At 34.7% G+C, this 15,930-nt stretch overlaps 1 protein-coding gene across 1 annotated transcript in view; it reads left to right on the plus strand.

Moving 5' to 3' along the window:
• The window catches only part of put (activin A receptor type 2 punt), a 166,128-nt gene that overhangs the window by 35,485 nt on the left and 114,713 nt on the right, over positions 1–15,930 (plus strand). The window contains exons 2-3 of the mRNA XM_090368830.1: positions 10,297–10,476; positions 15,533–15,694. Of these exons, the coding sequence (XP_090224956.1) occupies positions 10,297–10,476; positions 15,533–15,694 (342 nt within the window). The remainder of the gene's footprint in view (positions 1–10,296; positions 10,477–15,532; positions 15,695–15,930) is intronic.

Here is a 15,930-nt window from a genome sequence, read left to right on the forward strand (position 1 = left end):
TCCATTGTTGTTTTCTGTATTTATAAATAATATTGATGATGGTATATCAATCTTAATGTCCAAGTTTGCAGACGATACAAAGGTTGGCAGGGTTGTTAAGCACACTACTGACGCAATGCTGCTGCAACAGGATCTGTGGTACTATCAATTCTGTGGTACTACACTGACAGTGGTAGAGAATGAAAAGGACTTGGGGTAATTGTGCAGGCAGATATGAAGTTCTCTGAGCAGTGCAGACGGGCTGCAAGATTAGCTCATGGTGTCTTATCAATGATATACAGGAATTTTTCTAGCAGGGATAGGGATGTGATTATTCCCTTGTATAAGGCAATGGTCAGGCCGCACCTTGAGTACTGTATACAGGTCTGGGGGCCTCACTTCAGTAAGGATGTAGAGCTGCTGGAACGAGTACAGAGAAGTGCAACAAGGTTAGTGAACGGAACGAAGGGTTGCTCTTACGAAAAAAGGCTTAAGTTTTGCAAATTACAGTGTCTGGAGACTAGGCACCGGCGAGGTGATCTGATAGAGGTGTACAAATCCTTGAATGGTTTGAGCATGCTCAATGCTGATGGGATACTGCCTCTTGCTCAGAATAATCAACTGAGAGGGCATAAATTCAAATTGAGGAAAGACAGATGTAGGATAGATGTGTGGAAATTTGCCTTTAACCAGCGGGTAGTTGGTTGGTGGAACAGACTTCCATCCCTTGTTGTGGAAGTTGATAGCCTAAATAAATTTAAGGCTCAGCTGGACAGGTATTTCGAACGAACGGAGGGGTGAAGTGGAAGGGTTTTTTTTTTTTTTTTTGGATGATGCTGCATAAGGTTGCTTTCTTGCATCATATGCCTCTACTAATGCTAACCTTTCAAAGTACACGGTTGATGTAATTGGTTCTCAAGGCACATCGGATTACAGATTGGTGATGGTTTCTTCTCCAGTGGTGCCTTTCTCTTGTGGTCATTCTCAGCCCCGTGTTGTTTGGCATTACAAGAATGTGAAATGGGATGATTGACTGTTGTTATTAAAAAAACGTTCACGCCTACAAGACAATTAAGGCTCCTGGAGTTGATGGCATATTCCCATTAAATTTTAGGAGCCGGCCAGAGAGTATATTGAACCATGGAGATTAATTATGAGGGCATCATTACACTTGGGAGAAATTCCTTTGGATTGGACAAGTGCCAGTGTATTGCCAATACATAAAGACTGTTTTAAGAGTGTTATCAGTAACTACAAACTGGTTAGTCTGACTTCAGTGGTAGGGGTAAATCTTGGAGACAATGAATAAGAGTGAAATCCAGGGACATTTAGATAGAAATGACATTCTGAAGGACACACAACATAGTTTTGTTAAGGGGAAGTCGTGTTTAACTAACTTGGTAACTTATATTGACATAGTTACTCATGAGCTAGGTGAAGCGAACAATTTTGACATAGTTTACTTGGATTTTAGAATTCGCCTCAGTCCCGAGAGAGAGAGAGAGAGAGAGAGAGAGAGAGGGGGGGGGGGTAGGTTACTGTATAACTTAGAACATGTTGGGATTACTCGAAAGATTCTAAGAGAGATCACAGGTGGCAGAGGGTTGTTATTAATGGATATTCTTCTTCAGATTAGTATAGCATCAGAATTGAGTGGTCCAAGAGCCAATTCTTCCCTAAGAATTGGCTCTTGGACCACTGTTATTTCTGATATTCATAAATGATGTCACCAAAAGGATAGAGGGCAAACTTTGCAGAAACGAAGTAAAGATTGGGAGAGTTATTAATGATCAGTGCCAAGTAGCACTCCTTCAGGATGACTTGAACAGGCTTCCAGAATGGTTAGTAGAGTGGCAGTTGTGTTTTAATGTGCAAAATACAAGGTCTTACACTTGAGGAATAGCAACCCAAAATAACTTATATACTTAGTGGGGTTGATTTAAGAACAGTAGAGGCAGATTTAGGAATTACAATATGGGCAGATATGAAGTTCTCTGAGGAGTGTAAACAGGCAGTCAGGAAAGCCCATGGTGTCCTTTCATTGATTTATCAAACAATATCCTATAGAGATGGGTGATCATAAATCCACTGTATAGGACAGTTGTAAGATTTGGAATACTGTGGCCAAGTGTGGAGACCCATCTGAAAAAAGATATTGAGCTTCTTGAAAGGGTCCAAAGACTGGCAACTCACATGGTGAGATTTGCAAAAGGGTGGCGAGACGAGAAAAGATTTTATGGGCTACAGAGCTTGACAAACAGCTGCTTTACAGGGAACCTGATTGTTGTTTATAAGAAACTGAGAGAGATTAGTAAAATGGGTGAAGGTGGAATTTTCACTGTTATAAAGATTTACAGAAGTAGGGGCCATAAATTCAAATTACAGGGTAAGAGGTTTAGATTAAATTTTTGGACATTTTCTTTTTGCAAGCATGTTTTTTATTACTGTAACAAGTTGCCTCCATGGTTAATTGAAGTTGACAGTTTGACGAAATTCAAAGGTCAATTGTGTAGTTATTTACATAAAAAGGGAAGTGGATAATTCAGCAAATGATGCAATAAAACAAGCTTATACAGCATCAGAAAAAAAAAAAAAAAAACACTCCCATTTCACGGATTTATTCCCTCCAAGAGTTTGTGTAGTTCTTCCTTGAATTTATTTAAGCTATCAACTTCCACAATAATAGATTAGCATTAGTAGCATTAGCATATGATGCAAGAAAGCAAGCTTATACAGCATCAGCCAAAAAACAATATCCCATTTCACCCATCCATTCACTCCAAAAGTTTGTCTAGTTCTGCCTTGAATTTATTTAAGCTGTCAACTTCCACGACAGATGGAAGGTTGTTCCAGCAATCAACCACCCACTGGCTAAAGGCAAATTTCCACACATCTATTCTACAACTGTCTTTCCTCAGTTTGAATTTATGTCCCCTCAGGTGCATATTCTGAGCAAGGGAAAGAATCCCATCAGCATTGCACTTACTCTAACTATTCAAGGCCATATACACCTCAATCAGATCACCTCACAGGTGTCTAGTCTCCAGACACTGCAATTTGCAGAAATTAAGCCTTTCTTGGTAAGAGCAACCCTTTGTTCCACTTACCAGTCTCGTTGCCCTTCTCTGTACTTGTTCCAGCAGCACTACAGCCTTCATAAAATGAGGCCTTCAGACCTGTATACAGTACTCAAGGTGTGGCCTGATCATTGCCTTGTACAAGGGGATAATCACCTCCTTGTCCCAGCAAGCAAAGTTTCTGTATATCATTGACAAGACTCCACAAGTTACTCTTTCAGCCTGCCTGCACTGCTCAGAAAACTTCATATCTGACTGCACAATTACCCCCAGGTCTTTTTCATTGTCCAATACCTTGAGAGTAGTACTGCACAGTTGGCATGTTACTCTGGAGTTACTGCTACTCATATGCAGTACGTTGCATTTGTCAATGTTAAACTTCAGCTGCCACTTCTCAGCCCATCTGCCTAACTTTTTTAGATCCTATTGTGGTAGCATACTGTCATTAACGACCCTGCCAACCTTTGTATCACTGCAAACTTGGACATTAAGCCTGATATACCTTCATCGATATTGTTGATAAATATAGAAAATAACAGTGGGCATAAAATCCTCCATTATAAGGCAGTCTGATTTACTGGCCCACTCTATTTCTCTGTACGGTTGTTCATTGTACTCACCAGAGTCATTATTCCTATAACACACTCGTACCTTCAATTCTGCTTTCCCAGTGCTTATGTCACACCAAACTGACTCAACATTGCACTGTCCACCCACGTCAACTGGATGCACTTCCTTAGAATTTGTTTATTAACTAACGGTATAAACTATCCTCCCTTTCTGTCCTTTATCCTTTCTGTACACATTTTATTCCCCAAATTCCAATTCTGCTTTCCTTATATCTGTGTGACACCATGTCTCTGATATCCCAACAATGTTTCCATTCAATGTCTTGACCAGCACTTCAAACTTATCAAATTTATTTACTGTGCTCCTAACATTGGTGTACATGCACCTGTTCTTACTATTAGTGCCATAACCCTGGCCATATATATACTTGTTTCATGATGACTCCTGCTTTCAAGGCTGCTGAACATTCCAGTAGAAGCAGTGCAAGAATCACTTTCACCTGTGCCTGCAGCCATTTTTAATCTTAATCTTTGTATTCCCCACTCCATCAAGTTAGCAGTTTTCCAAACCACCTAATACTGCGTCGATAGCATTACAAATATTCTTTCCTTTCTGTTTAATCGTATCCCATCCCTGTAGAAGCATCTCCTGTTAACAAGGACAGACCATTCTGTGAAAAATTCTACCCCATGAGCCTTGCACAGTCTCTCCAGTGCTGAATTAGTGGCGGTAGTAGTAGTAGTGGTGGCACATGTTGCAAAGAAGCATGTAGCATCAGCCAGAAGTAAAAAAGACTACACGCTTCTCCCATCTATACCCTCCAAGAATTTATTCAAACCATCAACTTCCACAACAAATAAGTTTTTTCGAAATTTTTACTGTCTTATTGATTAATTAACATATTAAATTGTGTTCAAACAGTTTAAAGTTTTAGTTATATTAATTAGTTTATTTTTAAATTTAGCTAGTGATTTTGTAAGTTACAATTTCTCTGTACGGTTGTAAATTCATACCACTGTTGTGATCTCAATGATGTCCATTTCCACTTGCAGTCTGCCAAACCCCATGTACTTTTTCTGACAGAATCTCAGTTATCGGTTAATTCAACTACTGCTTATCTCAGATGCCCAAATTATTCGCTGTATGATTCCTTTCGCCTCAAAGTAGTACTTGCGCATATGTCCATTCTGATATTCCTTGTCAGAGACTTGGCAATTTGGAATCTCCTCTCTTTGATCTTCTCTGGCTTAAAATCTCTCTACCTCATTGTGTCAGATTCATCTGTTGTCTCTACCGTTCTCCCAACTCCACTAATCACTTGGAGCTCTTTGACTTCCTCTCTATGCAACTTGACTTTCTCCAGTCCAGAAGTCTCTTTACGTAAAATGTTTCTCACTGTCTACTGCAGACAATGCCTGAGTAAATGTTGTGCATAAATAGTATGCTTTTAAATTCGAAATAGCACCCTGACCCATAGGTTGGATGAGTGAAGTTGTGTTTGGCGGTAGAAATACGACTCTCACATTCAAATTGAAATCATCTAGATGCGTAGGATGTCCAGGAGCATTATCTAATAGAAACAAAATCTTGAAAGGAACGTTGTTGTCTTTACAATATTTTTCAACCTCGGGAATGAAGCAGCATTTAAACCAATTCTCAAAGAGAGATATTGTTATCCATTCTCTCTATTTCGATTGGAAATGCACGGGTTGGGTGGCTTTATTGATGCCCTTAAATACACAAGGATTTCCAGAATGGTACACAAGCAGTGGTTTTAATCTGTAATCTCCTGCTGCATTAGCCCCAAGCAAGAGCGTGGCCCTATCTTTCGACGCCTTGAAACCTGCTATTGTATTTTCCTCTTTGGCAATGTATGTTTGATCCGGCATTTTTTTCCAATACAGAACAGTCTCGTCAACGTTAAAAATTTGCTGCATTGAATAGCCGCCTTCATCAATAATTTTTTCCAACACATTACAAAATTTCTCTGCGGCTGCAGAATCAGCACTGGCAACTTCACCGCATACTTTAACATTGTGGAAACCAGCACGATGCTTGAACCCATTTAACCACTCGTTGTTTGCCATGAATTTGGGTTGGGGTTCTCCGTAGTTATCCTTAATATCTTTATAAATACTTGTTGCTTTTGCTTGAATGGTCATTAGACTCAGGGGCACTCGCTCCTGAATCTGATTTTCGATCCATATTATTAACAGCTGTTCCATCTTCGATATAGCACCCGAACACTGTTTTGTGATCACTGTTGATCTTAAATGCGTTGATTCTCTAACATGTTCTTTTATACGTGCACTGTCCTTTAAAATAGTATTCACTGTTGAAGCAGTGAGACCTAATTCCCTTGCAATAGATGATAAACTTTGTCCTGCTTCGTACTTCTAAATCATTTTCATCTTCATTTCTAAATCAATTTTGTTTCGTTTCCTGGCGCTACCACCACTTGCAGTTTCCATTGGTTGCTTTCCCTTCATCATTGTAATATGTAAATAGGAATAAAGAGAAGTTTCTGAAAATTTGTTTTTTATATGATTGAAGATTTCGGTGAAGAGGAACTCATTTCACAATAATAGCGTAAAAACCCACACAATTGCAGTTATCAGTATTATTGCAAATGCAATAAGATCGAGTTTATTACCTGTTTATAATTAGATGCACGAACAGAAAAGCCCAATAAACTGGAAAGTTCAAATTGTTTTATGGTTGTGACCTTCAGAAACGTGCTTTCGGAAAATATCACAAAGGCATTCAAAATTGATTCTTATAACGGGAACATATATTAACGATGAAAGGGTAGTGCAATTTCAATTATAAATATGACCTTTTACAGAGATAAATAGCTTAGTAACGTAGCGAAATTTTCAACTTCCAAGGACTTGAAACGAATTACAAAAAAAAAAAAATAATAATAATGTGTTATTGGGTTTACATTACGATATTTTCATGATACCTCCATTTATTCCGACAAGATGCAAAATATGTTTCCATGATTTTTTTTTAAGTTTTCACAGTCCGGGAATAACTTACGCAAAGTCAAGTTTCCGCAAGTCAAGTATTACATAAGGCGGGGAGTTCCTGTACATTCTAAATTGCTACCCTAAAACTTTGTTTTCGGATAGCAATTTAGCAATCAGTGTTTTCCAACTTTTTTTTTTGGGTGATAGAACCCTCGAATGGGTGAAAAATTTGGGAAACACAGTATATCTATGTGCATGCATGCACACATGCAGCATTTTAAATATTAACTTTATTTCATCTTTCATCTGTAATTTTGGTGACCATATTTTTTTGCAGAAAATAAAGGACAAATCTGAAATAGGTTCATAAGGATAAAAAAAAAAGTTTATTTTTATTACTTGTTTTTGCTTTTTTTTTTTTTCAAGAACAGAACTAAGAAAAACTATGGTTCTATTAAAGATATCTAACATCAAATAATATATTTAAATTTATTTAAAAAAGACTACTCGGTTTTCATATTTTTTTGCATGAACATACTTTTTTTTTTAAATATCACACTCATCTTTTAAAAAGTCATAAAATTGCATATAACTCCTATCAAAATTGCATTTAGTATAAATGCATGCTTCCACTGTTTTAACTTTTAGTTGTATTGTTTCACTGGTCCACGTATTGTTTATTACTGAAAATATTCTCTCAGTAGGAGCATTTTATCCTGGGCGACAGGCAAAATTCAATGATTTTTAAAATATTTTTAAAAGATATTTGTTTATCAATAAAATATCTAAATATTTCAACCCATTTATGATGGTAGGTTGTTTCCTCATTTTGTCACCACTCTTCCAGTTTTTCCTTAGTAACATAATTTTTAACACAACAAACTTCTTCGAGTAACTCGCCATCATCAGTATTCAGTTTTCTTTTATTTGAAGTAAAAGAAATGCTCTCTTCACACCTTCGTCCACAATGGAATTTCTTGCAAAAGGATCCATTCAAATACTTCCATTTCTAGGAAGGTGCTCTCCCATTGATTCAAATAGTCAGAGCTGGTTTGGTAAGATGATTGAACTGATCCCTTAAATAATTTTACATCAATGTTGTTTTATTTTTCTTCTAATTCTGAAATGATTTTCTTAATATGCTTTTTTCTTAAAAATTCTTGATGTTTTCTTCACTCAACTTTAATTTCAATTCATTTAAATTAAAAAAAGTTTCACACATAGAAATATCTTGAGATTCAATTTTTAGAATATGTTTATGAAAAGTTGAAGCTTGACTGTGAACAAAAAATAGCCATGATTCAGCTAATGGATCATTAAAAAAGTTTTTGAGAACTGTGGGACATCTTTCTTGTTCCAAAAAATACAATTTTAGCAGACCAAAAAGTTTCAAAATCCTTTCTAAAGTGGTATAAGAGTCAACCATCTAGTTTTTCTGTAACCTAGTCATTTTTTGTACTCAATATGTATATCATCACATATTTCCTTAACTTTTTCAATTCTAATTGTGTAGATGTAAAAGTATGAATAAATTTTCACTAATACAACTTCAATATCAACTGGGAGGCATTCTAACCCAGTACTAATGCAGTTGTTGCATATTTGGCCAGCACAATTAACAGCAATCAACTTATTGCAGAAGGTTTCCTGAATTTTATGGAAAACGTTTTCGCCTTTTTTTGGGCACCACCATAATTACAATTGGTATTGTCCGTGCACAAAGCAATTAAAATTTCAGTAGTTTCATAGCAAGCTGTTATTATGTCAGAAATTTCACCTGGTAGTTGCTTTACACACAAAACATTAACTTTGACACCTTGGTTTGGTAAAAAATACCCTACAAGAATCGAGCACAACTTTATATTACCATGATTAGAACAGTATAAAAAAAATGGTAACATAATTTACTTTAGATAAATCAGCTTTGACTAAAGTAACAGAGTATGGACCAAAACATTTCATACAATGACTTCCATTTTTGTCCTACCACAAGAATACTTTTCATCAAAACATGTTTTTATTAATTCTGAAGTGCAGCCGTTTGAACGAAATGAATGGTTATGTTGCACTGTGTGATAACACCAAGTTGCTTCTTTAAGCACCAAGTGTTTCACTTTGTCATCAAGAGTTTTTTTGTTTCTGAAGAATGAGGATCGATTTACTTGATGAAGCCATAACATCAGCTTTTTTGTGTTTGTTTTGTTGTCTGTAAATGCTGTGTAATTGCTCCTTTGCCACTATTTCCGATACTAAAATTAGCTGAACATTTCCCACACCTGACGTCACTTTCCGTACTAGCTTTTTTTATGAAAGGAAGTTCTTCCTGCAACTTTTCATTGAAACACATTTTCTTTTGGGTGCTATGGGGCTAAAAAATAAAAATTAATTTAATCAAATCTCGTGCAGAGAGTATCACATTCCAAAAGTACCTAATTATATATTAGCAGCACTATTACCCATAATCCTAATTGTTTAAGCTTTGTATATACTTTTTACAATAGCAAAAGCAGAATAGATATTTTCAGCAGCAGATAACCAGCACAAAATTAATGATGCCAGTACACTGTATCAAGTACAGAGAAGGACAGAAATATTGGTGAGGGAAATGAAGGGGTGATGGGATTCTTTGTCTTGCTCAGATTACGAACCTGAGGGGGACAGTTATAGAATAGATCTGCAGAAATTTGCCAGTGGGTAGTTGATTGCTGGAACAAACTTCCATCTATCATTATTATTATTATCTATATTATTATATTATCTATATTATTACTATCTATATTATTATTAGCCATATGGTGTTAAGGAAGCCTGGGACTTATATTGCACCAGCCAAAAATAAAATTTCTGAGTCACCCTGAAAGAGAGAGAGAGAGAGAAAGAAGGGAATCACCAAGAAAGAGAAGAATGATGATATCTAGCTCAGGACCCTGGATGTGTCAAGCCATTGTGGAAGTTGATAGCTTAAATAAATTTGAGGAGGAACTGGACAAACATTTAGAGGGAATGGATGCGTGAAACAGTTTTTTATTTTTATTTTTTTGACTGATGCTTCATAAGCTTGCGTTCTTGCATCACATGCCTCTACTACTACTGCGCAAGCTTTTTCCGTGCAAAGCATATTCGCTACATCAGGTCTTCCCCAAAACACTTGCGTAATACTGTACTATAAAACACTAACGCATTTTAAGTGAGCTATGACGTTATAAGAAGCAAGTATTAGAAAAATATTTTGTGCAATCAGATCATGTGTTACATGGCTCCATTTGTACAATAAAAGTTAAACAACTAAACAAAAATATAGGAAAAAAGTGGGTTTTTGAAAAATAAATAAATGTAAAGGATAGCTTTCTGAAATAAAGGACTGTCCTTTATAATAAAGGATGTATGGTCACCGTACCTATAGTACAAAAAAACCCTGTGATTTTATGAATAGAAACAAAACAAATTTAATTAATTGTATTTCAATAATTTGTTTTTAGTATAGATATATCTAGTATGTTTTCTTTTTATTTTAAAATGCATCAAATTATTAATGAAAATAAATGCTAATTTTGGCTTAAACATTTTGTGGAACACTGGTTGAAAAATGTTGCATAGATCAAGAATTATCTTATATATTTCACTGTTTTGTACAACATATAGGCCTTTATTGAGATGCATCAAGCTACAATTACAATGTTTCCACTTTTGTATTTCAGTTCTTTCATCTTCACATTCTGCTATTGCTATGCACTGTGAATATTATAATGAAACACTTTGTAGCAGAGGTCTAGGTTGTGGTGGCTCAGAAGAATGCAAACCTGGAGAAAATGAAAAAGGAAATCTTTGCTATGTTTTGTGGCAGAATAGCAGTAGTGGATTCAGCATCAAATTGAAAGGTATTTTTTTTTTTTTTTTTAAGTATGAAAATGATATTTTTGAGGATATTTATTTTTGCTGTCCCCAGACCTGGCTTGTTCATTAAGAGATCTTCATGAGACTCAAAGCATTTGTTTAATTTAATTTTTATGTTCCATATGTTAAAAAAAAAAAAAAGTTTGTTTTCATTAACTATTATGAACTGTGGTATAGCAACTAGCCTTTTAATTGGTATCATAATTAACACTTTAATTTTGACATTTTATTACATCTAAAATTTGCATATAAAGTGGTTGGGGATTATCAGAATGGTTTAAGGTTTTTCATTTTCATCTGTTTTCACTAAACTCTTATTTTTCCAAAAATTTATGTGGAGTGCAATGTTTTTAATCTATAATTTAAAAAATGGCAATTTTTCACCTCCAGAATCAGGATCTAACCTTTTTAACCTCCTAAGATGATTTTAAGATTGAGGAGAAATTTTTAAAAAAATAATAAAAAATGAAAATTTCAATTTGAGGATGCTCTAAACAGAAAGAAAAAAAATATAGAGCTAAAAAAAGAAAGTGATAGGGTTTTTGGTTAATTCATTTATACACCATTAGCTGCCATTGCAGTATCTTTTTAATCTTTTGGCTATATATGGTGCAGATGGTTAAACTGTTATTAATTGGTAATTGTATATTATGTTATTAAATGATTTTAAATTCTAAAAAAAAAAACTGAAAATAACACAAAAATTCTTATAAATATGCGTAATCTTTAATTTAATGAAACTGAATGCAATCACTTAAAACAAATTCTTCAGACTAAACAATGTAAGCCTTTCATAGCTGAGTGCAGTATCACATGTTTGAGTTGACTATGGTTTAAACTCACTTGAGACTAAATACAATTAATGATTGTATTCATTGCCAAAAATAATTAGTTGTAAATGGAACTTTTTAAATTTCAAATTTATTAAACTAAGGATTAAGCATAACATTTACCGAGTTTTTCATGTTGTTTTCAGTTTCTAGAAATTAGAGTTATTCTCCCATATGCCTTTCACACAGCATATTAAATGATTATTAAAAAAATTGTGCTATTCATAAAATATATTTTTGTGAATAAAACTTAGCAATTTAAAAATGTCTGATAATTGTGCATTTTTAGACACATTTGAAAATGCTTAAAGCGTCTATTGTCTTCATCATGTCCATCTATCCCCAGGTAACTGCTTGACTTCCAGTGAGGAGGTTTCTTTACCCTTTGTCATTATTCATATATAAATAATTTATTATATAATATCGGTGTAAATACACCATAGTTAACCCGTAGATTTGAGCTACGATTGTAGCGTAGAAAGCATTGTTTTAATTGTATCTCATAATGTGGTTGCCTTCACAACAAGATAGCTACTATTGAATTACTTCAAATAAATAACGCTTCTCTAGTAGAGAAGACTACTGTTATTTATTTTCAGCGTACTACCACCACCCAGACGATCGTTTCGAAGCTTTTTGGCTTCGTCATCAGTGGGTGGGTAGGTAATACAACAAGCCATCTCAGTTGCGAAGTTATATCCACATTATGAGAGATGCCAGAAGGGTGTGGTGGTAATGTATTTGGAAAATTAAATGCACTAGGCATAATCCTTATGGGTTTCGATAATTAACTATATAATATTGGTGTAAATACACCATAGTAAATACACCCTTCTGGCATCTCTCATAATGTGGATATAACTTCGCAACTGAGATGGCTTGTTGTATTACCTACCCGCCCACTGATGACGAAGCCAAAAAGCTTCGAAACGATCGTCTGGGTGGTGGTACGCTGAAAATAAATAACAGTAGTCTTCTCTACTAGAGAAGCATTATTTATTTGAAGTAATTCAACAGTAGCTATCTTGTTGTGAAGGCAACCACATTATGAGATACAATTAAAACGATGCCTTCTACGCTACAATCGTAGCTCAAATCTATGGGTTAACTATGGTGTATTTACACCGATATTATATAGTTAATTATCAAAACCCATAAGGATTATGCCTAGTGCATTTAATTTTCCAAATAAATAATTTATAAATAAATAAATAATTCATATGTTTCAGATATTTGGACATTACTGAATAAAGAGAAGTTGCACTGATGCCAGACTTTTAGAAAATGTTTTGTTGGTTTTGGGAAAGTTTGAATCCTCTTTCAGTTTTATACTCCCTTTTCCTCCCAGAAATAATCTATATTTTATGTGATGGGCATTACTTAAAAAGGAAAAGTTGGATCAGCACCCAATGATCAATGTATGTTTTATTGGTCCCCGGGTTGGATCCAGCTCGAATTCTGATTATTTATCCCCCCCGCCTCCCAAAAAAAAAAAAAAAAAAAAAACATAGCTATAAATTTGGGACTGCAGCCATTAAAAATCCCTTTCAAAATTTCAGGACTTGAATATTTTTAGGAAACTTTGTATCAAATTGCATGTTGATAGGTTTACCCACTTCTTGTGTGCAACCATCTTCCATTAAGATGCACTGCCTCATAAATCCACTTCTTTGTCCATCATTGAAGTTTTGGTAAGCACCTCTTGAGTACAGTACATAATATAGTGCAGTAGTTTCTGAGAATCAAACTTCCCTAAATTTCAAGGGAATTTGATTCAAATGTATTCATTACCTAACTTGCTTCTTTATAATACAAATACAATTTTTTTTATTTGATTTAAGTAATACACATCCCATGGATACTCTCTAGTTGGGATCAGTGAAACTATAGTAGCTCTATCACTGGACTTGAATCTTGTTGATGAATTAAGACCTTATTCTTCAAGCCTTTTCAAACAGGACAGAGTTAGTTGGTTTTGAGAAAACGTCTGCACCTTTTTATGAGAATTTTTCCCAGGTTTTTATCATTCATTTGCAGACTTAAAACACGTGCATCTTAGGCCTGAGGTGCCTTGTGCCAATCCAAACAGCCGAATCCTTTGTAGTTGGTAGCGACCAATGAAATTACTAACATGTTACAATTTTTGATTATTTAGTCTGCAGTCTGATATTTCCTTGTCCTTTCCATCATTCATAAGCTTTGTTGTTATTTAACTAATTTCCATCACAAAATCTCTGTAACTTTTATCTAATATGATCCCTGAGGCTTGTTACATACTAGTCTAACAATAATAAGAATAATACATAATACATATATTTTTTTTTTATTTATTTATAAGTCAAACTAATTGAAAAGCAACAACTTAATTGAAATAAAAATATAGTATGTATTTAATTTACTTACTTAATCTAATTTAAAGAAAGAATCTAATTTCATTTGCACAATTTTTAACATAGTCATTATTCAAAGCAATAGTTGTTTCTTTATCAGTGTTACTGCAGACTAGCACATTCTCTTTCTAATGTTCAATGCATTTTGGACAGCACCTCCGTAGCCAGGTGGGAAGGAGCAGCAGTGCGTAGCACACTCTTCTTGATTAGACCGGGGTTCGAGCCCGTCACCACCAAATACGGAGGATGCGGAAAGGTCAGGGAATAACCACCGCATATTCACGGAGCAATATGGCCTTAGTTGCTAATGCTCCAAAAAAAAACCAAATAACAAATAACAACAGCATTTTGGACATCTTTTTTTTAGAAGGCAGAGCGATTGCTTTTTCACTTACTAGCAACAAAACTTCATCGATTTGCTTAGTACTCAGCAGCTCTTCTGTTGTTGGCTTTGCTAGTAACTTCATTATTCAACTTAACAAACTTTTCAAATTCGCCAGAAAAATCCATATGCTCCTTTAAAGTTCCCATTCCTCAACGTTGCTTTCACATTCAATTTCGGACCCTTTTTTTTTTTTTTTCAATAATATTCTTTCTCAAGCCTACATCTCTGAAGCAGTTTATTAATACACTTTATACAGTACTCTCTCAAGCAATAACAATAAGCATCCAAGACATTACACTTTGCTGCAGATTGTTTCCTCTCCTATGTTGTGCATCAAGTACCTCAGGTGGGCATTATATTCCCTCTTGAGGTTATAAATAATGTCTTGATCCAGTGGCTGCATAAAACTGGAGTTACTGGGAAGTTAAAACAACAGGCATATATTAACTTAAGTGCCTCAGCAGAATATGCCATGTAACAATCTAGAATCAACCAAATGGTTCTGTCTTCTGAAACTATTCTTATGTCCACTTTCAGTAACCAAGACTGAAAATTTTGACCAAAAGCCCAAGCACTTCATTTGACCTCATAATCGCACAGAAGTTGGTTTTAAAACATCTTATCTTGAAAAATTTCCCAACCAGAAGTGGGTGCATTTTTGTAGTGGCAGTAAATTATAAAATATACATGTCTTGAAACTTTAAAAAAATTTTGAAACTTTCTGAAATATGTGTCCATTTGTTATAGTAGTATTTTAATGAAATATATGTTTGAAACTATAATCAAAAGATGCATTATTATTATATCAATCAATCATTATTGTCTTTGCATTACTGTATTTTTTTTTTTTTTTTTTTTTTTTTTTAGCTCTAAGCATTACTCTTTCTTTGCAACAACTGTTCACACTGTACAAATCTCAAATCCACCCTACCATGGAACATTGTTCCCACATCTAGAGTGGTACTTCTTGATCACTCTTGAGCATTTAGACTATTCAAAAGAGGACAGTCAGGTTAACTAGTGACCCATCTCTTAGAGTTCCTTTACTGTGTCTCAGAGACATTCAGTTTCTTCTGTGCCTTTTCTATACTTCCATGGACACTATTCTTCTGAACTGTCTTCTGTACTTCCACCACTATCTTCCGAACTCTATTTTCTCTTCCTCATTTCTCTCTTCTATTTCTGTTGTCTGGAACAACCTTCCTTCACATGTATTTCTCAAAAATTATAATATACTGAAATTCAAATCAACAAGTATCATCGAGTTTATTAAAAAAAAAAAAAAAAAGTAAAATTTTATTTTTAGAATTCATCGTAAATATGATTTTATGAAAAGCATAGAAATTTTTTTTTGTGGTTATTATAATTTATTGATTGGGATTTATATCATAAATATATTTTTGACATTTTTATATAAAGGAGAAAAAATTTTCAGGTTGTTGGGTAGGAAGTCATCACGACTGCAGTGATGCTACAAGGTGTATGGAAACAAGTAAAGAACCTAAAATGCATCTACTATTTTGCTGCTGTGAAGGAAATATGTGCAACAAACAAGTTACTCTTTCACCCCTAACTGTTGTTGCTCCAACTCCATCAGGTAAGTCATATTTTCTGTTTAGTATTTGTAATGATCTTTAGTGCTTTTGTAGTGTAGCATACTTTTTTCTTATAGCATAAGGCCACTAATACTGCCTCTAACATGACATATTCATCTTCTGGTTACTTTTGAAATGCAAAAGTAACCAGAGGTTACTTTTGCATTGATTACTTCGATCACAATGTGCCAAATTTATGTAGCTCTGCTTTTGACCTTTATCTGCTCAAGGTCAATTT

The sequence above is a fragment of the Mastigoproctus giganteus genome, chromosome 2 (assembly GCF_048544385.1).
Source record: "Mastigoproctus giganteus isolate SK-2022 chromosome 2, ASM4854438v1, whole genome shotgun sequence".
Classification (NCBI taxonomy): Eukaryota; Metazoa; Arthropoda; class Arachnida; order Uropygi; family Thelyphonidae; genus Mastigoproctus; species Mastigoproctus giganteus.